Source organism: Lissotriton vulgaris, chromosome 5, assembly GCF_964263255.1.
Source record: "Lissotriton vulgaris chromosome 5, aLisVul1.2, whole genome shotgun sequence".
In the NCBI taxonomy this organism is placed as follows: domain Eukaryota; kingdom Metazoa; phylum Chordata; class Amphibia; order Caudata; family Salamandridae; genus Lissotriton; species Lissotriton vulgaris.
In genome coordinates this window covers 49520509-49543652 of record NC_141693.1, presented here as the reverse complement: position 1 = coordinate 49543652, position 23144 = coordinate 49520509, and the positions used below count along the sequence as shown (strand labels likewise).

At 49.5% G+C, this 23144-nt stretch overlaps 1 protein-coding gene across 4 annotated transcripts in view; it reads left to right on the top strand.

Annotated features, from left to right (window-relative positions):
* Positions 1 to 23144, top strand: part of LOC147710112 (E3 ubiquitin-protein ligase TRIM39-like) — a 413790-nt gene that overhangs the window by 159566 nt on the left and 231080 nt on the right. For all 4 annotated transcript variants that reach the window (XM_086920810.1, XM_086920812.1, XM_086920811.1 and 1 more), the window contains exon 7: positions 12545 to 12660. In XM_086920810.1, coding sequence (XP_086776936.1) covers positions 12545 to 12660 — 116 coding nt within the window. The remainder of the gene's footprint in view (positions 1 to 12544; positions 12661 to 23144) is intronic.

The window sequence follows — 23144 nt, the reverse complement described above, 5'->3', positions numbered from 1 at the left end:
GGATTATGCTCCGTCAGCCAGGGTAATCTTAAAATCAATTGAAACTGCGGTGCATCAATCAAACTGAAATTTATATAACTATGATGTTTGCCAGGCCCCACCAAATGAACTTCTTCCGTGTCAAAGAGAATAGGACCTGAAGACAACGTAGTTCCGTCCACTGCTCGAACTGGTTCTGGTTTTTCCTTTCTGACAAATTGCATCCCCTCTAGAATGCTAGCCAAAGCCTTGACATCCAAACCTTCTGCCATAACGTCCAAGCGGAGCAATGAGTAGGCACTTCAATCTGTCAGAAGCAGTACCTGAATTGTAGCTCCGCAGGGACGACACAGCGAAAGGAGATGAGATGCTAGGTCCCAATTCCCCAGCACCCCAGGTCCCAGTCTAAGCTGGTCATTGAGATATCAGGGAAAGGGGAATGGGACGACAAACAAGAGAGACTGCTCACACACAGACGTCTTGGGAATTTCGTCGTGGAAGTTCCTGTAAAGCAAGGCAACAATTAAGAAACTATCCTAATAAAACTGTTCTACCTTAATCTACCCCAAGACCTTATCCTACCTGAATGTGTGTGAGGTTTAGCCACTCTCCAGGGTAACACACGAACTAATAGCTGAGTAAAATGAGAATTGAAAGAGATATCCTCTTCTCACTCATGCTCCTTGTAAATAGCCCAACTGTAGAATGTTTATTCATTAAAGGTGGTAAGCACAAATATATATATATATATGTTTATATCTACTTGTAGGTTAGAGTTCTACATTCAATTGTTGGTTCTGATGAAGAAGGCTGCTACCAGTTGCATTGGTTTGAAAGTTCACTTAGATGCGTTGAAAACCAAGGTACATGTATGTAAAGTCTTTAATAGAGAAGTCCAGTACCCAAATATCAGAAACTATAAATCTCTGTGAATGAGATTCTGACTCTCCACGAAGGCTTCAGTCACAAGTAGAATTATAAGAGAAAGATTAGCTCTTACCCCGCATCTCTCGCTGCCTGGGAATATGAGAGAGAAAATGGGTACCGCTATGAAGTGGGTCGAAGAGTTCCTCACAAGTCGCACAGAAACTGAGGGACTATGAACTGCCTTGAACCCTTGCTGCTCTGGAAGACTGGAATCAAACCGAATACTTCCCCACAGGAGATACAGATTGTGAGCGAAGTAAGAATTCACTTCCGAGTAGAAAACTCGAAGTTTTAAGAGTTCAGGATACAGGAATTTGACGCGGACTGAAGAAAGGCTGCTTCTCAGTCAGCGCGACGGTTGAAGTGCGAAGCCTTCAAATTGCTCGCGCACCACCTAACCGCTGACAGCGGGAGGACAGTAGAAAGACTAGAACGCTAACCTCCCAACAACAGCGGCAATAGGGAAGTTAGGTAGAGCGTTCAAATCAGATGGAGAACTTTCGGTAAAAGGCTCTGGCAACCCTCTGTGTCCAACCCCACAGAGAATGCCCCACTGAATAACCTTTTCTAATTCTGAAAATGGGAACCTGGTGTGTGAGCTGAGGGCAACCTGGCTCAATCCTGACAGTCATTTGTGCCTTTCAGCCACTTTTAGCTTCCAGCCTAAAGCGCTCTGCATGTTGGGACATGTAGTTCACGTGTAATGGAAATAGTGGCGCTACCACCCCCAGAATGCTGTTGCCTGCCTGCCTAAGAGTGAATTGGTGATTCCCTTATAGGTAGAAGCACAAGGGTAGAAGCATTTTTTAAAAATTAAAATCTCTTTAAACAGCACAGGGCGCCGTGCTCCAGGTTGTCTATAGTTGGGCACACAGAGTTTGTTTCTCCCTTGCTTCGTTCCTACGGTAAAGCGCTCTGATACTTACGGGTCTAGCCAGCGCTATACAAGGGTGAATGCCAATGTCGAGGAGCCCCCTCGCTGTGCTTGCTTCCCTGCCCCCTCGCTGCGCTTGCTTCCCTGCCCCCTCGCTGTGCTTGCTTCCCTGCCCCCTCGCTGTGCTTGCTTCCCTGCCCTCTCGCTCTGTGTGTGTGGGGGGGGGCTGTCTGTGTGTGTGTGTGTGTGTGTGTGTGGGGGGGCTGTCTGTGTGTGTGTGGGGCTGTCTGTGTGCGTGTGTGGGGCTGTGTGTGTGTGTGTGTGGGGCTGTCTGTGTGTGTGTGTGTGGGGCTGTCTGTGTGTGTGTGTGTGGGGCTGTCTGCGTGTGTATGTGTGGGGCTGTCTGCGTGTGTGTGGGGGGCTGTCTGCGTGTGTGTGTGGGGCTGTCTGTGTGTGTGTGTGGGGGCTGTCTGTGTGTGTGTGTGGGGGCGGTCTGTGTGTGTGGGGGGCTGTCTTTGTGTGTGTGGGGGGCTGTCTGTGTGTGTGTGTGTAGGGCTGTGTGTGTGGGGCTGTGTGTGTGTGTGTGTGTGTGTGGGGCTGTCTGTGTGTGTGTGTGTGGGGCTGTGTGTGTGTGGGGCTGTGTGTGTGTGGGGCTGTCTGTGTGTGGGGCTGTCTGTGTGTGTGGGGCTGTCTGTGTGTGTGTGGGTGGGCTGTCTGTGTGTGTGGGGCTGTCTGTGTGTGTGTAGGGCTGTGTGTGTGTGTGTAGGGCTGTGTGTGTGTGTGTAGGGCTGTCTGTGTGTGTGTGGGGCTGGCTGTGTGTGTGTGGGGGGCTGTGTGTGGGGGGCTGTCTGTGTGTGTGGGGGCTGTCTGTGTGTGTGTGTGTGTGTGGGGCTGTCTGTGTGTGTGTGGGGGGGCTGTCTGTGTGTGTGTGGGGGGGCTGTCTGTGTGTGTGTGTGTGTGTGGGTGGGGGGGCTGTCTGTGTGTGTGTCTGTGGCTCTGTGTGTGTCTGTGGCTCTGTGTGTGTCTGTGGCTCTGTGTGTGTGTCTGTGGCTCTGTGTGTGTGTCTGTGGCTCTGTGTGTGTGTCCGTGGCTCTGTGTGTGTGGGTGGCTTTGTGTGTGTGGCTCTGTGTAGGTGTAAATGCAATAGGTCATGCAATTGCGAGTGATTAAGCTATTGACATTGTAAATGGCAATGCCATTTATTTAACGATTAAGCTATTGGCAATGTAAATGACAATGCCATTTATTTATAATTAAAAAAAAAAAGTCATGAGCAATGCCAATAGCTCTACCTTTAATAATGCCGAGACCTTTGCATTGTAAATGCTTGTTTTAAAGTGCCATGTGCCTTTAGGGCATGTATGTGTGCCACATATGCACAAATGCACATTTCAGGGGTGCAACAGGGTGTCCTTTTGACACCCTGGCACCCTTGAAATTGCGCCTGCTATTTGCGTTTCACTAATAGCAAATTGCAAATGCAGAATATCTTCCCATTTATTCCTATGGGCCTCCAAGCCCATTGGAATGAATGGGTAGGTATTCCTTATTAGCAAATCTCAATTTGTGATTCGTTATTAAGGAATATTAAGCATTCGCTAATGTTTTAGCGATTCCTACCTACATTCAGTCAGTCATAATTTTGCAAGTCCTTAATTCGCAAATTTGATTTTACCTACATCTGGCCCTTAACCCCTTGCGTGCTGATGACAGAACGGTTCCCTCATCAGCTACGGGTGAGCTGTGCTGATGACGGAACCTTTCCGTCATGACTCCGCCCGCGCAAGGCGGAGTCAGCACAGGCGGAAAATACGCCCCGCACGCAAGGGGTTAATTGGACAATTTGTGTATTTGGCACGTTTCAAGTTGTTATAACACAAATTAGCATAAAAGCTTGGAGTGAGATATACAATTAGTGACCTTAGACTTAACGAGAAGTAAAATAAATATGTGAAAAATAAGACCTCTCTAGTTACCAGACGTCATTTGATATATTTCTCCTCAATACTTACCATAGGCTTGCCTACAATAAAGCGAATAACATAGTATGTAAAGTCTAAATGTCATATCCTAGAGACTGAATAATAGACATAAAGCAGCAGGAGGACACACGAGGAAAGAAGAAATGCTGTCATGATATTGAGACGAGCAGTCTTTATATGAGTTAGGCAGAAAGAAAAAAATATGCAGCGAGAGTCTTGTTGAAAAAGACCGCCTCATTCTAAAGCGAATAACTGTGAGAGACATCAATAGAGCAATGCAGGCTCTGAGGAAATCAGCTGTGTGTGAAGTAAGCAGTTTCTCACAGTGCACTGACTGCTCTGAAAGGACGGTTGTTCGTTATGCCGTTTCAAAGCGCAATGAGAAACAGAAATGGGACACTGTGTGTCGGAATGAGGCTAAAATTCACTTCATTTCTTAGCCCTCGAATTTCAATATTCGTTGGTTTAGTTCCCTGCCGTCAATAAATCAATGCAGACTTTGAAAGAACAAAGCGCGCGCTGAGAGCGTTTGAACTGACAGTAAACGTGTTACTCAGGGATGTTTTAAATGAAGATTCCTCCTTCAGCCATGCGGGCACCGTTACGGCCGTTGACAGTACAGTAAAGGGCACAGGAGGGTTGATGCACTGGTAATTAAAGTCCAAAGGTACCTCACTTTTCAGCCCTCAGGTTCCACCACTATTAACTTATTTCCAGGTTATAGTAACTCCATGCAGGTTTTGAAAGGTAAAGCGCATAAGGAAAGTGTTTCTCTTCAGCACGCAGACGAAATTGAATTGGTGCGTTCCATTTTGTAAGTGGACAGTATAGTGAAGGAATGAAGAGGGATAATGCGCTTTGAATCAGGTTAGAAATGTCCTCACCTCCATGTATATGTCACACACCATGTAAATATAATTTTCAAAAAAATTTTACTGAAATCAAAAAGAAATTTCCTCACCTTGTAGCCCGCAAAAATCTAACTGCAGTTGGTTTATTTCCTGATACCAAAAAAGTAGTGCCAGCTTTGAAAACCGTAAGCAGTACTCTTCAGCGCACGGGTAAACTTAAAATGGCGGCTGCTGGTAAATCCGCTGAGAGCGCATTAGAGAATAAAAAGATAATGCACGTCAGAGTGCAGTCGGAAATCGGTTCACCTTGTAGTGCTAGTGTTATCATTCACGTTGCTTCATTTTCCTGCATGCACCTCACGCCACAGCTAGCAGAAGAAAATCCCTTGGACTGCCCCCTCCCATCAGGCGAGTCACGGGAGAGCCACCATCTTCTTCGCGCATGTTGGACCCGGCCCTTTTGGCAGGTTCACCTTGAGACTTTTTGCTTTTTCCTAGCCTGTTTCTGGAACCTGGTGGTGGTGATTTTAGGCCTTTGCGCACTTTTTCACTGTGGTACAGTGCAAAGTGCGTGAGCTCTCTGTGTATGTGTGGCGAGTGACCTGCCCTCCCATAGGAATGAATGGGGAATATGTATGCCCATGGTAGTTCCCGATGTGTGGGGAGTGCAGGGTCGAGTTTGGTATGTGCAAACCCGTGAGATTGAATGCTGTGCAATGGTATATGCGGCATGATTGTATCTAGTGTAGAAGTGCCACTTCTAGAAGTTGACATATTTGTGTAATTTGTGTCTGGCGTGTGATTGGCTGAGGCTGGCTGGTGAGCCTGGCTCCAAGAGTCTGGGAGGGTCTGCCCCAGTGGTGAATGGAGTGTTTAGCATGCTGATGTGAAGGGAGGAGTGAGCCTGGGCCTGCTTGTGGATTGACCGTCTGGTTTGAGGGTCCTGAATGAGGCTGGGTTTCCCCCACACAATGCCGGCTCAAACCCCTAGGGTGCGTCTGATGTCCCTAGCCTGGCCAGTGAAAGGAATTCCCTATAACCAGTTCTAGCTGGTTCTCACACTGCCTGCACCCTTTAGACAAAGGATTTTGGGTATAAAAAGGGTGCCGTGACACTCTAAAAATGTTCTTGTTTCTGACTTGAATCCTACCAGGGGCGTGCTGCTGCTTGGGCTCAGGGGAAGGCTTGCCTCCCTGAGCCCTGCCCAGCCCCTTGACACCTGATGGACGTTCCTTCTCTGGGAGCTGCTATGCTCCACCTTATGTCCTGGACTGCTGAGGTCCTAGACTCCTTAAGGACTTTGCTGGACTTGTTCCTGTAGCACTGAGGGAGCGCTTTATTTGCATCTAGCGCTGAGAGAGCGCTTTATTGTCCTTCTAGCGCTGGGAGCGCTGTGTTTCTTCTCTTTAGCGCCTGTGAGCGCTTCACTGGGAAAATAGCGCTTAGGAGCGCTTTATTTCTGATTATAGCGCTGGTAGCGCTCTGCTCATTTTCCTTAGCGCTTGGAAGCGCTTTATTTCCCATGGCCGGTGCCCACCCGGCGTTTTCCCCCGTAAATTCCGGCGGGATTGTCCCTGCCGCCGTCCGGCGCCCGAACCGGAAGTCAGGCAGGCCGGGGGCAGGACGGCAGAGACAACTGGAAGTGGTGGAGAGAGGAGGTCGCGAGCCGACCCCGCCTCCTCGTGGTCCGTGAGCTGTGTGGCGTAGGGGGAAGCCTTGGTTGTTCGTTGCCGGTCTCTCATGCGATGGAGGGAGACCGGAGGTGTGGCGTCCTGTAGCAGGGCTCCCCTGTGCTGAGGGAGCCCCGGAGAAGAAGAGAGAAGAGGCCCGCGGCAGCAATGGAGAGCCCCGGACCGCCCACAGGAAGGAGAGGAGGGGCGCGAGGCACAGTGCCGTGCCTGCCCCGCCGCAGCTCCGAGGAGGACCTGCCGCCCCAGCCTCCAGAAGCCGGTGAGTGACGGGGCGGGAGGGAGCTAGCAGAGAGGCAGAGTCCTCGAGGGCTCCGAGGCATCTTTTCATTCTTGAGTCCCTCAGAGGGGGGGGGGGGGCTCCAACTAGGCCGCAGTGGCTTTCAGAGCCTGTCTAGGCTCTTCCGACGAAGGGGGCATCTTTCTTCATTAGTAGAGCGGCCCCAAAGGCAGCGGGCTGCTCCTTCCTTGCCCCACCTTTCGCTCGCGTCCCGAGGGGCGCAGGGGTCATATTGTTGACGAGCCCCGAGAGGCTCGTGGCGGCATATTTATTTGGCGAGCCCAAGAGGCTCCTGGGCACCACTGGAGTTTCGAGCCCCCCAAGCGAGGCTCCTACATTGCAGGGGCGATTTGTTTAGAGCCCACGAGGCTCTTGGGGACATTCAGTGATTGCGAGTCCCCGGGGGGGGGGAGGGGGGACTCCAATGTTGTTGCCACTTTTGCTCGAGCCCAGAGAGGCTCAGGGGGACATTGTTACTGTGCAGAGCCTAGAAGGCTCCCAGTTGGCGCAGTTTTGGTCCCTGAGGGCTAGTGAGGGCCCTGTCGCAGTTTTGATTCACAGCTGCCCAGCAATTAGTGGGCAGCTGCACCTTTTAGGTCTTGTGATGTTCCCAGGTGACCAGCAAGTAGTGGGCACCTGCAACGTTTAGGTTTTGCGCCAGTGGCGCACCCCTGACTGGCGCTGCATTGGCAGCGCGCCCTGACATTCTGGACACAGGGCTCTTTAGTCCCTTTATTAGATGGGGGCTGGTATGTGATTTTATTTAGGCGCAATGTGATTATCTATGTGATGGTAATTGCCTAATGTGAGTTTTGCGCAATGTGATATGGTGCTAGGAAATGTAATGCATTTAATATGATTACGCACCTTGATCTTACACCTCTGAATGTTTTTAGGCATCATGTGTTCTTGCGCTATTGAGTTAGGTTCTGGCACCTCTGAATGATTTTATGCATCATGTGTCTTCCTGGATTTTACACCTCTGAATGTGTTGGTTTATGCATCATGTGTTTTTCCTTCCCTGCACCTCTGAATGTGTTTTTGATGCATCATGTGCCTTGTTATTACACCGCTGAATGTATGTTTGATGCATCATGTGTTTTTCCTTCCCTACACCTCTGAATGTTGTAATGCATCATGTGTAATGTGTTCTTGCTTATACCCCTAATTGTATTGTGATACTTAGATGGTTGTTCTTTCTAGCACAGGTGGTCCTAGTGAGGTCCTGGTTCCATGCGTGACATTCTCCTAAGGTGTTTAGGGTTGCGTAGGTGGTACTTACCTGTTCCCAGTAGTTACTGGATGTGATCTATAACTGTTATTTTGTGCTATACTTATTCTAAGTTCTAGAAGTGCTATTTCTAAAAGTGTTGATTCTGACAGTGGCCCATGTGGCCCTGTCCTGTAAATAATCCCTTGTGAATATTGCCCGTGCCAGTTGGCACAATGTACATGTGTGATTTCTATCTGATGTGCTTTGACAATACAGAAGTTATTTTTATACAACCTTGTGTGGAGTTCTTTTTGTGGTGTGCCTAGGATGTTATTGCCGGTGTTTGCTGGCGCAAATGCTTTACACATTGCCTCCGGGATAAGCCTGTCTGCTCGTGCCAAGCTACCAAGGGGGTGAGCAGGAGTTATCTTGGCGTGTGACTCCCTTGCCCTGACTAGAATGGTGGTTTCTGCCTAGCTTTGGCGTCGGCCTTAGCCAACCAGAAATAGCCAATTCTAACAGCGCACTAGCACGCCCCAATGCAGGTGGATTCTTAATGGACCAATCAGCAATACTACATCCAGAGACTGGACCAGTTGTCTGACAAGGCATAAATCCATTGCACACTTGAAGGTGCACATTATGCAGTGGAACACTGGCTGAACACAAAGTAACCATATAGGTAGAAAGAGCAGAGATCAATCGTCGTTCAGTTCCTGAGCAAGGGTGCACCAAAATACTGTATCATTCTAGCACGATACAGCAGCACATGTGGCAGTCCCATTCTCATTTGCTGCAAACACACTCATGCTAGGAGAAGACCCCTTTACTGGATAGGAAAGGTTCTTATCAGAATTTCCTATTCTGCACGCTAAGCCGATTTGGGCCAAGAAAATACATCAAGCACGTTACACTGGCCTCCTTCAAGGGAGAGTAAACAACACATTAAGAAGGGCCAAAAGTAGGGTATATAATCTGTGGAGAGCACTCAGAAAGGCACCAATGGACCCAATTATACTGCAGAGCATGCAAGTGTCGAGGAACATTTTAGAAAATGAAAAAAGAACTAACAAAGGGAGTGGAGTGACACCTTCTGGGCAAAACTGCTGTATGACAATAAAACAAAGAACTCCACATACATTTGGCGGACAGTAAATAGAGCTTGGAGGCATTTGCCAAATGTGGCTTCTTCAAACATCTCTGAGTCAATCTGGCACCAACTATTATTCGATCACTTTAACCCACCACCACAGCCTGGTCAAGCAGGCATGGAGTTAGATGACCTGGACCGCATAAAACATGCGCCAAAGGGACCTACGGGATCTGAGCAAAAGTCAACGTGGTGTAATGTCTCCACAAGCAGCGTCTTGAAGCAAATTACGAAAGGTTGTAGGGAGGGGCTCCAGGCCCAAATGGAATCCCTCCTGCCAACTTTAAGGAGGACCCTACATTTTGGGCAGCACAGCTTACTCCGCGCTTCTCTAAAATCTTGAGGCTCAACTGTATGGCAAGGCTCAATCTTGGCAATGACCTTCAAAGGAGGCAGAAAAGGGGACCCCGGAAACTACTGATTAGTAGTCCTAAACGACAATGGCGCTAAATTCCTTGTGGGGATGGTACTGGAGGAGCTGCCACCAGTGGCGGCTCCTCTATGGGGGCGTTTGGGCGCCGCCCCCCTGCTTTCTCGCTGTGCGAGAAGGCAGAAACAAATGGTAGTTATTACCATAAGAACTACCATTTGTTTCTGCCTTCTCGCACGGCGAGAAAGCTGAAGTTCCTGGTTGGGGGTGGGCGGTGTTTCTCGAGGGCAGGGGGGAGTGGCTTGCCCACTGTTGCTAATACTGACTGTTTGGGCAGCCTGAGGCCGCCCAAACAGACAGTATTAACAACAGTGGGCAAGTCACTCCCCCCTGCCCTCGAGAAACACCGCCCACTCTCCCTGTTCTCTCTGTATGCAGTAGCATACAGAGAGAAAATGACACGGGTGGGGCAGCGGCCTGACCAATCGCAAGGCTGTGGTGGATGGGAGGGAGGCTGCCTGCAGCGTGATGCAGGAATTATTGAAAAACAGGACGGCGGGAGTCTCCGGCCGGGACGGTGTATCACTTTTGTTTCCCCTTGAAACCCTCCCGCCTCCCCCCATCCCCTCCGGGGCGGGATGACCCCATTTCCACCCCCCCCCCCCTCCCAGGGCACAGCTGCAGTGCTGAGAGGCACTTACAACCGGGGCCGGCGTCTTCGCACAGCCTCCTCTGGACCCCAGGATGCCTCTGCTCCGAGCCTCCGACCCCTGCTGCTCCTGCTGCTCTAGGCATGCTTGGCATGGCCGGCTCTGTCCAGCACCATGCACCTCCGCAGTGCCAATGACCGCAGCAGCGGGCGCTGCACGTACACCTTCACCGTGCCCAGCCCGCACAAGCCAGCTGCCCTGACCCGGGCCACGCTGGGCCCGCCGTGCAGGAGCTGCAGCAGGAGTTTGAGGCCCTGAGGAAGGAGAAGGCCGAGGCCAAAGCTCAGGCCGCCAGAGCCGAGGCTTCCTACCAGCACCTGCTGAGGGACAAGGGCGCCCTGGAAGACGAGAAGAGGCGGCTGGAGCGGGAGATGGCGAGCCTGGGACGGAGCCTGGAGAGCAGCAGCCGGGAGGTGGCACAGCTCAGAAACAGCCAGTACCCCCCTAGCCGGGAGACCCCCGTGCGGGATGGCCAGTCAGGGGGCAGACAAGGTGAGTGCTGGGCTGACTAACCCTGATCCCTCAGACAGAAGGGCGAACGCGTTTCATTCACTGACACAGGGTGACACGAGGAAAAGAAATGTCCGCATGAACCCTTTCTTTATATTGCATTGTGTTTTAAAAAGATAAATGCAGATGTGTGGTTATCAATAGATCAGCAGGTGCAGTGGCACCGGAGTAGAGGGCCTTGCGCCCCAATTATATCTCTTCACTTCCAAATAACAAGTATCACAAACAGCTTACGCCTCTCCACTTTCTAAAGTCAGCAGCCGCCGCTGGCTGCCGCTGTGGGCTGAGACAAACACATTGTTCCGCCAAATCAAACTGGCTTCACCAAAAATAACAGGACCTCAGTTAACATCATGACGATTTCCCTGCTAACCGATTTGGCAAAGATCCCTTCTCCTCCCAGTCTACCTGGGCTTCATTGACTACAAGTCCACATTTGATAGGGAGACTGAGGCAAGTGGTGGCGGAAAACGGTCAATCAAAATATACTGGTCTGCCTAGTTGTGTCGCTATTTAGTTTTGGATCTGTCACTTTGCAAGTGATCACTGCACCACTTCTTCTTTATGCACATTTACCTTGAATAACATAATTACATCTAATGAATTAGCAGTGCATCATTCTGAAATAGGATGACCTAGTTTCTATGTTTTATAGCTCTGTTAGTAGGCTAGTAATTCATTAGCCTGTGTCCAGTGCAGACACAGAAATGACATGCAACTAACAATAATAATAATAATAATCCACATTTGTAAAGCGTGAACCATCACCTGTAAGGGTCTCTAGGCACTGGGGGCCATCGGTAAGATTAAGCAAGCTATTGCCCAGAGTCACATGGTGCTGGGCTAATCTGCCGCCGGCCCTGGGGATCGAACCGTGATCCCCAGATTCCGGAGTCAGTCACCCTGGCTGCGGCGCCACACCTCTAACTATACATAACTAAATGAATGAATCTTATCTACAAGGTTTTCCATTTTGGAACATTATTTTTCAGACTGCTATATCACATGGAATATTACCTAACCATGAATGTGTATAAGACAAGAGTATCTGGTACTGTCACTAATGTTTTAACTATGTATCATCCTCAGATTATCATATTACGCCAACTCCACCCTGCTCTTTTCTCACAGCTTTACTAATGATTCTAATTGTCTATTGCATTTGCAAATGATATCATGGTTCAAGCTAAATGTTATGAAAAACAGAACCCAACTGCCTTACCCCAGCACTCTGAGCGGTCACCTGTGCACCATGCATCCACACACCATTCAATCAAGGTTAGTTAACATAATTCTGGGGCAATTTACCAAAGTAACCAATAGGGGCTTGCCATTCTTTCTTCTTGAAAGAAACTTGGTAATCCGAAGCACAGTTATGGAGATATGAGAAAAACACTTTTAGGAAACGAAAATACAAGATCATGCAAACAACTCAAGAATCATGGCTTGAAAGAAGCCAGTACATCATTTTAAAACCTTCACTGTGCGGTTCCAATATCAGTGTATTCCATGTGATTCAAACCAAGACCGAGGCAGCTCCTATTTGGAATACTTTGACAAACAAGCAAACCTCATGAGACAGGAGACTGGCTAAACTATTTCCAAAATGTTCCACCTGACCCAAACTAAACACCTAGGAAAAACCCTTGTTTTACTGACCACGACGGGAAAACATATGTTGGGCGAGCCTGGCAGCCAGAAGAGAATTCATAGCAGTTATACTGATCCCTTTGTCCAAGTACCCTGATATTCCCTGAGCCCCTCCCAGGACTATTAAAAAAGAAATCTGGCAATGACTTGTTTTGTTACTACATCTTTGTCTTTTGGGACGTCTAACTTTAGGCCCGTCTTCCATCTGGAACGTCTTTTGTTTCTTCTCAGCTTACTATAAAGTCTCCCTTTTTCACTGTCTCCTAGAGATACCACTTGTGCCTCTCATTGATCTCATGGATAAGGTCATTGTCCATTGGTTCTGGAGCCTGAGTAGTATAACATGTTGCTTTCTTTTAGGTTTGATAATATACAACATCGGAAACCGGAGGCTAATTCTGCTGGAACACGGCTAAGTATTCAGAAATGTAGCCTTCCGCTAACCTACCTGTTGGACAAGATAAAGCAAGCGAAAAGTGAGTACACTTCGGGCTTCAAGGAATCTATGGGAGGGCAGATCATGGTTTGAAAAGTGAGTGTGACAAGTTGACAGACACTCATGGGAGAGAAGCTTGGGTAGGTTCTACATGGAAATGTAAGTACACTTGTTAGATCAAATGTGGTGGGTAGAGAATGTTTCATGTGGTGCTTTCGTTCTATGGCGCCTTAGAACCTGTAAAGTGTTCTAGTGATAGTTCACTTAGTGCCAGCCTAGTTTTGTGGTAGTTTATCTGAGTAACCAAAAAGTATTATTTTATGGTCATTTCCAAGTACATGACTTCCTCAGGTCCAGCAGCCATTTTACACGCTGCAGCGTAAATTGATGAATGAATTAATGTGTCCAAGAAAGTGTGACTGCTACTGTGAAGAATGAAGTACAGTAACTGCTCTTTTTTATAATTACATATAGGAGGAGGTTAGTCATAATAATATCTGGCATTCAAGGTATGAACGCTTTAGAATCTTTCAGACATGGAGGTGCCAGTGATCTGAGTGATAAAAGTAAAGCCATGGGTAGAAGAGAAGAAACAGGAAATGTTGTGTAGGTGATGCTTTCAAGGAGAATGTGGACTGTGTTAGACTGAAGAGACAAGTGTGTATTTCACTATTTGCTGGTGGAAATGAGAGTGCGGGCTTCTAGAGATCTGGATGTGAGCTCACTAAGCAGCCCAGGAGAAGAGTAGAGAATCTCAAGGAATAAAAAAACAATATAGATCAGCTCCAACATATGCACTTGAATGTGCAGTGAATGTTTAGGAATGCAGACGTGTGAGTGTTTAGAGCTGCAGATTTATGAGAGTAATCTGCTAATTTTTAAGAATAAATTGGACAATAAGGAAGGCAGAATTGTCCATGAGATTTACTTTCTGTTGTAACTAAGTGCTCATTGTCTGAGACATGAAGAACTCCATTCCCTCTATATGACAGCAAGCCTGTTCTGCATGACTTCAGTAGTGACCCCCAAGTGAAACATATTTTCCTTCCTTTTCCTGCCAAACACAAATATTAAAGAGAACGCTTTATCCAGCTTGAATCCTTTGTAGGTTTTTCCTGCACAGTGCTTGTGATGTGCTTGTGAAATCTTTGTTTTTAATATCAACTTAAAAGGGACTTCCATCCCGGCTCCTCTCTTTCCTGGTTTTTCATTGGTTCCTGTGCTTGTCACTCACTTTTACTCCATTTCTATTGGCTGTAGTATATTTTTCTGCATTTAGCAACGCGTGTTCCTCATCTGCTTCTCTTATCAGTTTCCCGTCGCCGAAATACTGTTAACATCCACGTTGGTAGAACATCTTTTTGAATAAAGTTTTGCCTCAATTCATTTTTATGTTGTCGCAGATTTACATAGCACAACGTATCAGCAGGAGAAATTTAGTGATTCGCCTGGAATCACAGGGTGTTGCTCAACCGAGACTCAAACTGGGATCCCTAGTTCTCAAGTCAGCAGATCTGGCTACTGTGCCACATCCTCTCCACTCCCGTGATACTTGTTCTATTTCTAGTCAGCATCTTAATGTCTTGTAGTCCCTGCTTGTGTATATCTCGAAAGTGCACGGGTGCTGAATTTCTCAAATGAAGTGATTCATTGTGGAATTAGTGTCCTAAATCAAAGGTTACGATTATATATTTCAAACTACAATGTTATTACTGAACACATTTTCCTGCATTTTTTTCGGAAACCTATTGGCTTTCCCCTAGGCTGTCTATGTCTTTAGGAAGATTAAACTTCTTTTTGAGCTTCCTTTTTACAGTTGTTCGAGCTTTGTTTTCAAGCCTGACTGGGCAGGAGGAAGCGGTCTTAGTTAAAACATGTGAACTCATCGGCGCCTTCAAAGCTCGGAGGAGGCACTCGCCGTCACTAGTTTTACAGACAGGCGCTATGTTTGAGAAATGTCTTCTGGTGCACTCCCTGCACTTTTCAAGTAGGTGGGTGACACCAGCAGGGCACAAGTCCTAAAAAAAGAAGTGGGGGGGGGGGGGCGCTTGTAGGAAGGTACATCCTGACTATGGTTGCCCCCAACTTTTTGCCCTGTGTTTTAACTGGTTTTGGACATAGTCGACCTGGGATCCTGCCAATCAGGACCCCAGGCCTACTGCTCTCTCTTTAAAATGGATTCCATGTACCCTAGGTACATTTCCAATTGGTACTGGGCCACCTTATCAGACCCCGTAACGCAGGGCATAGGTGTACCCAGGGCCGCCAGGGGCTGCAGCATGTATTATGCCACCCCTGGCTGGCCTCCTAAATTTGACACAACTGGCTGCATGACAGCTGGGGCGAAGTCGTGTAATCACACTTTGCTTTAGATATAGTAGCCCTATATCTAACCATACAATGGACACTCGAGCTCCTATCAGTCACTCCTATGGCAGGCCTTGACAATCCTGAAGTCAGAGTGCATGGGCTCGTGTGAACTAGGTTCTGGCCCGAGCCGAGCCCGGTTGCAGCTTGCGGAATCAAGACCCAATGGCTGTTCCATGATAACGCGTACCACATCGGTAACTTCGGTGTCGCGTTATCAAGACATGTCGAGTAAGGTGTCATACGAATCGGGATGCTGCCCTCTCACCAACTCTGGCGACGAGGTTAGCATTCCGCCCTTCTAGAGGGACACGACATGTACGTAACTGTGAACCCCGGTTAAAGTTAACTAAAGCCTCAGCTCCACAAAATGGATGCTGCCACCACAGACACGAGTCTGACCTCCTGCTGCTGGGAGTCCTTCCAGCGAGGAGAGCTTGGACAAAGGGTTTCCTGTCAAGGGCGGTGTTCGCACCGTCCCAGACAGGGTTTGTGTATTCTGGGTAGGTAGGGCTTTTGCGAGAAGGTGACTGCGGAGTGGCACCCCGGTGCTCACTACGCATCTGCCGGTCAGAACCAGTTCCAGGGGCGCCAGCCCTGGCCTGGGGAAAGTCCGGCAGGGGAGAGGGGTGTAACTACCTCCCTTCCTGGTCCCACCCTTAGGGCAGGACCTAGTCATGTACCCACCCCTTTCTTTAGAATAAAGGCCGGAGCGGGGACCCTTCCAAATTGGATCATCTTTGAATCAAGAACTACTTTCTACGAAAGGACATTCGAGACTCTTCTCAAGATTTCTCCCTTGTGACTAAGGAGTAGTCACCCTGCATCAGCGGGCACCATCTAAGAACTCTGCGGTTTGCTGTAAGTCCTTCCTCAAGGAATCCGACGGCCCAGCTCGACGAGAACCGGCTTCCCTGGCACCTCTGACCTCTACCCACGTCATCAGCTCAGCTGTGATCTGTGGGTGCGACGAGACCTCGAGGGACCGGCCATCATCAAAACCTGCACGCTTTCTTAACCAGCACGACCATCGAAGTAATTCTCTGGTGAGTGCTCTGGGGTCCGAGAAGCCCCGACCCTGAGCCGCTCCAGCACCGAAGTGCAGTCTCCCAGCATCTCCACGATCTGCGTGGGGCCCTTCTGCTCGCTGCTCAGCACGTTGTCTGGTCACTAGCCGCTGGCTTGTGCCCTTCTGTGACGACATCCGACAATCAACACTGCTGGTCTGGTTGCTCCAGACTGGCCCTTGCTTCCATCTTTGCGAGAAGCACCCCGGACCCTCCTGGTCCACTCAAGACGCCATCTTAGGCCCACCACGTGGTCCTGAGATCTGCCAAGGCTTGTTGCCCCATCCTGGGCCCAGCGACGCCGACAGCATCATCCTTCGTGGGACAGCTCGCACCTCCACCGTGGTCGCCGACAACGCCTCCTGGTCCGTGAGACTGCAGAGCCTAGCGTCGCCCACTCACCTGGTCGAGGTGACGGCCAACCGGTGCCATCCTGGTACCCTCTGACTACTCGCTAGTAGTACGAACTTGGTCCCCTCTGCTTTCAGGTATCAACAATCTCTGATCCAGGCTTGGATCTCTACGAACTATTCATCACTGGTCGCCGGCCAGCAACTCCTTTTCTTCCGGCTCCTGGCTCGTCAGCGAAGACCCCGACGCCTGTAAGACTTGTGCAGCCGCAGCCCTCGTGGCTAGGTAACTCGGCATTTCGGTGCCTGCATAGCCTCTTTACTCTAGGGTCCCGAGTCCCTCGCTTCCGACTTGCCTTATCGGGTCCGCCCGAGACCTTAAACTTTCCGTGTCCTCGGACACTTGTTTTAATTGTGCACTTGAAGTATTTTCCTAAGAGATTTGGTTTGTGCTTAGTACCCTGTCCTCATAAAGAGTACAGGGCTGTTGTGATCTTAATAAATATACTGTTTATTTTCATAACACTTGTGTGGTGTCCTTTCACTGGGTGTTCAAGGGGTACATGTGTGGTAAACAGCTGGCTTAACGCGCCCTCTCGAGTCTTTAGCCTTAGACTGCTCGTATCCACGCTACTAGGATAGCTGGTCTATAGGTTGACTTACAACCAAACACCATAAGGGTCGTTGGAACGATACATAGCGGTCGCTAGAATAGCGAACGTTGCATATCGGGCCAACTTCTCACATTGGTGAGCAGCGGTTGGGATTTGAGCTTGCTGTTGTTTTACCACACGTATCCTAAGAATATCTTGTTGAAAGATCGCATAAGTACTGTTAGTACATATAACCAAAGCTTAGAATACTCTGAGTTCTACTGAACCAGCTGTTGCAGCTCCTCAAGGCTTAGCACACCTTGGCTGCAACTCTTAGCAAGGGAACAGTAGGTAAACACGTAGTGTAGGTAGGTGCATCACTTACACCACACTAGAAACAGTATGTCGGACAAAGGAGGAAACTCTGAGTCTCCCCTTGTGTCAGTTGACCCTCCACAGGTCATCCCTTCAAGATATACTGTGCTGAGCTTCAAGGAGTTAAGACAGGTGTGTCACTCCCGGAAGATCAAGCAGGGGTCTAACCCCACCACGTCCTTTCTGATTGGTCTCTTGGAGACTTATGATGCCAGAAAAGCTGAGACCCGTCTTAGCTCTTCTAATCCAGAAGGAGACATGCCTCCCCTTGAGGGAACCAGAGACGATCCTGACCTCATCCACCTCGCAACTGAGAACGAAGATGTGGAGGATGATGAGGATGAGGATCCCTCTGGGGATGAGGCAGATAAGGGACAGGTAGAAGTCGTTAGACTAAGCAGGTCCAACTTAAGCAAACATGATAGTGGTACTGGGGGACCCCCAGCGCTACTGTCAGGCCCGCTTAACATTGGGAATGGACGAGCCCGATCTCTATCGAGAGACTCTGGCAGATCCCTTCAAACCAATGGCTCTCACAACTCTTCTCAGAGAGGGATGACGTCCCCTCAGAGGAGAGTGTACGAAGCTAAGGAAAGGGCAGCTAATCTGAGGATTGAAAGGGAAGAACTTGCCCTGGCCAAAGAGAGGCTTGCCTTTGCGAGAGAGCAACAGTTAAGTGGGGTGATCCCCACTGGTGGCAGCAATGTACCTAGCCAAGTGAAAATAGAACAGACTCCTGAGGGATCCCCCTTAAAAGTAGTTAGGGAACTCCCACAGCTGGACACTGTTGGGCACAGCCAAACATGGGGCCTAAAAACCCCAGACCTGACCCGTCCCTCCAGTAAGCCAAACAGAGGGATTCAGCCTCCAGCTTTAGGTAGCCAGAGGCTGACCCTGAGAGCTCAGTGCATCTCAGCTAAAGAAAGAAAGGCACACATGATGGATGGTGATTGGAGGAAGTTGAGCCCAAAGGTAGAGGAGCCTCACTTCAGTACTCCATCCCAGCATCAGCCTTCTACTTTCCCAAGACACACCAGAGACAGAGATTCCCTATGGTGGAGACCCTCAGATACCCTTAGGGTGAGGGGTTGCCTAGTGGACCATGACACAGGGGGAAACCAAGCCAGAGCTGGTACTTCCTTATATGGCCACTTAGGTAATAGAGGCTTACCTGGACAAGGATAGCCTTATCTCCTTTCGTTTGGGGGGGGGTTGTGTAGGAAGGTACATCCTGACTATGGTTGCCCCCAACTTTTTGCCCTGTGTTTTAGCTGGTTTTGGACATAGTCGACCTGGGATCCTGCCAATCAGGACCCCAGGCCTACTGCTCTCTCTTTAAAATGGATTCCATGTACCCTAGGTACATTTCCAATTGGTACTGGGCCACCTTATCAGACCCCGTAACGCAGGGCATAGGTGTACCCAGGGCCGCCAGGGGCTGCAGCATGTATTATGCCACCCCTGGCTGGCCTCCTAAATTTGACACAACTGGCTGCATGACAGCTGGGGCGAAGTCGTGTAATCACACTTTGCTTTAGATATAGTAGCCCTATATCTAACCATACAATGGACACTCGAGCTCCTATCAGTCACTCCTATGGCAGGCCTTGACAATCCTGAAGGCAGAGTGCATGGGCTCGTGTGAACTAGGTTCTGGCCCGAGCCGAGCCCGGTTGCAGCTTGCGGAATCAAGACCCAATGGCTGTTCCATGATAACGCGTACCACATCGGTAACTTCGGTGTCGCGTTATCAAGACATGTCGAGTAAGGTGTCATACGAATCGGGATGCTGCCCTCTCACCAACTCTGGCGACGAGGTTAGCATTCCGCCCTTCTAGAGGGACACGACATGTACGTAACTGTGAACCCCGGTTAAAGTTAACTAAAGCCTCAGCTCCACAAAATGGATGCTGCCACCACAGACACGAGTCTGACCTCCTGCTGCTGGGAGTCCTTCCAGCGAGGAGAGCTTGGACAAAGGGTTTCCTGTCAAGGGCGGTGTTCGCACCGTCCCAGACAGGGTTTGTGTATTCTGGGTAGGTAGGGCTTTTGCGAGAAGGTGACTGCGGAGTGGCACCCCGGTGCTCACTACGCATCTGCCGGTCAGAACCAGTTCCAGGGGCGCCAGCCCTGGCCTGGGGAAAGTCCGGCAGGGGAGAGGGGTGTAACTACCTCCCTTCCTGGTCCCACCCTTAGGGCAGGACCTAGTCATGTACCCACCCCTTTCTTTAGAATAAAGGCCGGAGCGGGGACCCTTCCAAATTGGATCATCTTTGAATCAAGAACTACTTTCTACGAAAGGACATTCGAGACTCTTCTCAAGATTTCTCCCTTGTGACTAAGGAGTAGTCACCCTGCATCAGCGGGCACCATCTAACAACTCTGCGGTTTGCTGTAAGTCCTTCCTCAAGGAATCCGACGGCCCAGCTCGACGAGAACCGGCTTCCCTGGCACCTCTGACCTCTACCCACGTCATCAGCTCAGCTGTGATCTGTGGGTGCGACGAGACCTCGAGGGACCGGCCATCATCAAAACCTGCACGCTTTCTTAACCAGCACGACCATCGAAGTAATTCTCTGGTGAGTGCTCTGGGGTCCGAGAAGCCCCGACCCTGAGCCGCTCCAGCACCGAAGTGCAGTCTCCCAGCATCTCCACGATCTGCGTGGGGCCCTTCTGCTCGCTGCTCAGCACGTTGTCTGGTCACTAGCCGCTGGCTTGTGCCCTTCTGTGACGACATCCGACAATCAACACTGCTGGTCTGGTTGCTCCAGACTGGCCCTTGCTTCCATCTTTGCGAGAAGCACCCCGGACCCTCCTGGTCCACTCAAGACGCCATCTTAGGCCCACCACGTGGTCCTGAGATCTGCCAAGGCTTGTTGCCCCATCCTGGGCCCAGCGACGCCGACAGCATCATCCTTCGTGGGACAGCTCGCACCTCCACCGTGGTCGCCGACAACGCCTCCTGGTCCGTGAGACTGCAGAGCCTAGCGTCGCCCACTCACCTGGTCGAGGTGACGGCCAACCGGTGCCATCCTGGTACCCTCTGACTACTCGCTAGTAGTACGAACTTGGTCCCCTCTGCTTTCAGGTATCAACAATCTCTGATCCAGGCTTGGATCTCTACGAACTATTCATCACTGGTCGCCGGCCAGCAACTCCTTTTCTTCCGGCTCCTGGCTCGTCAGCGAAGACCCCGACGCCTGTAAGACTTGTGCAGCCGCAGCCCTCGTGGCTAGGTAACTCGGCATTTCGGTGCCTGCATAGCCTCTTTACTCTAGGGTCCCGAGTCCCTCGCTTCCGACTTGCCTTATCGGGTCCGCCCGAGACCTTAAACTTTCCGTGTCCTCGGACACTTGTTTTAATTGTGCACTTGAAGTATTTTCCTAAGAGATTTGGTTTGTGCTTAGTACCCTGTCCTCATAAAGAGTACAGGGCTGTTGTGATCTTAATAAATATACTGTTTATTTTCATAACACTTGTGTGGTGTCCTTTCACTGGGTGTTCAAGGGGTACATGTGTGGTAAACAGCTGGCTTAACGCGCCCTCTCGAGTCTTTAGCCTTAGACTGCTCGTATCCACGCTACTAGGATAGCTGGTCTATAGGTTGACTTACAACCAAACACCATAAGGGTCGTTGGAACGATACATAGCGGTCGCTAGAATAGCGAACGTTGCATATCGGGCCAACTTCTCACATTGGTGAGCAGCGGTTGGGATTTGAGCTTGCTGTTGTTTTACCACACGTATCCTAAGAATATCTTGTTGAAAGATCGCATAAGTACTGTTAGTACATATAACCAAAGCTTAGAATACTCTGAGTTCTACTGAACCAGCTGTTGCAGCTCCTCAAGGCTTAGCACACCTTGGCTGCAACTCTTAGCAAGGGAACAGTAGGTAAACACGTAGTGTAGGTAGGTGCATCACTTACACCACACTAGAAACAGTATGTCGGACAAAGGAGGAAACTCTGAGTCTCCCCTTGTGTCAGTTGACCCTCCACAGGTCATCCCTTCAAGATATACTGTGCTGAGCTTCAAGGAGTTAAGACAGGTGTGTCACTCCCGGAAGATCAAGCAGGGGTCTAACCCCACCACGTCCTTTCTGATTGGTCTCTTGGAGACTTATGATGCCAGAAAAGCTGAGACCCGTCTTAGCTCTTCTAATCCAGAAGGAGACATGCCTCCCCTTGAGGGAACCAGAGACGATCCTGACCTCATCCACCTCGCAACTGAGAACGAAGATGTGGAGGATGATGAGGATGAGGATCCCTCTGGGGATGAGGCAGATAAGGGACAGGTAGAAGTCGTTAGACTAAGCAGGTCCAACTTAAGCAAACATGATAGTGGTACTGGGGGACCCCCAGCGCTACTGTCAGGTCCGCTTAACATTGGGAATGGACGAGCCCGATCTCTATCGAGAGACTCTGGCAGATCCCTTCAAACCAATGGCTCTCACAACTCTTCTCAGAGAGGGATGACGTCCCCTCAGAGGAGAGTGCCTGCATAGCCTCTTTACTCTAGGGTCCCGAGTCCCTCGCTTCCGACTTGCCTTATCGGGTCCGCCCGAGACCTTAAACTTTCCGTGTCCTCGGACACTTGTTTTAATTGTGCACTTGAAGTATTTTCCTAAGAGATTTGGTTTGTGCTTAGTACCCTGTCCTCATAAAGAGTACAGGGCTGTTGTGATCTTAATAAATATACTGTTTATTTTCATAACACTTGTGTGGTGTCCTTTCACTGGGTGTTCAAGGGGTACATGTGTGGTAAACAGCTGGCTTAACGCGCCCTCTCGAGTCTTTAGCCTTAGACTGCTCGTATCCACGCTACTAGGATAGCTGGTCTATAGGTTGACTTACAACCAAACACCATAAGGGTCGTTGGAACGATACATAGCGGTCGCTAGAATAGCGAACGTTGCATATCGGGCCAACTTCTCACAGCGCTGACGTCACAACAGGAAGTGACGCCACGAAAGGTGGCTTGCACCATCAGACTCATTGCCTCCCCTCGCTCACCCCTTAGATGCGATTGCATCAGATAAGCCAGCGCATGAGCAGTGTTCTGAATGGGCTCCGATCTCGCCCCAGAGAGGCCAAAGAGTGAATGTGTGGCTCCATTTGCTCCAGTTATCGAGCTCCTGGTAAAATAAGTGGGGGGACGCCGTCCACCGGCGTGGTACCCCGACTCGAGCTGTGGACATCAGGTCCTATTGTTAATGTGATTGAGAGCTTGGCTTTCCTTCTCTTCTTGTTGAATGGGATACCCAGCCGGCGATGTTTGTAGTGGACAAGAAAAGACAATGAACTGGTTTCAATAGTGGGCTATAATGCGGCTTCTGGTAACAACAAAAATGAAAATGGCCATATACGGCAGGTATTTCCACGCTATAAAAGCCTTATTACACCTTGTATAATTTTAGGGATATGCGTGATGATCATTGATAAGCATAATACATGGTTTGGGAGTTAAAGGACGAAATTGTTAAGTACAAGCAACCATACGTTATAGATCACAAGCTGTAGTGCCTTATCTAGTGTGAGAAGGTTGTGCACCCCCTAGTGTTACCTTTTCATTCACCGAAAACACACAACTACTCCTACTGAGTCGGCTTTGAAACGACATAAACATATAGTAACCCGGTATTTGAAAAGTGCAAACAATTACCCCTAAGGGTGTCAAGGCGCTTGGGGCTGTGAGGAAGATTAAGCGAGCTATTTCCCAGAGACACAAGGCGCTGGGATAACCTGACGCTGCGGTTTGAACCGTAAGCCGT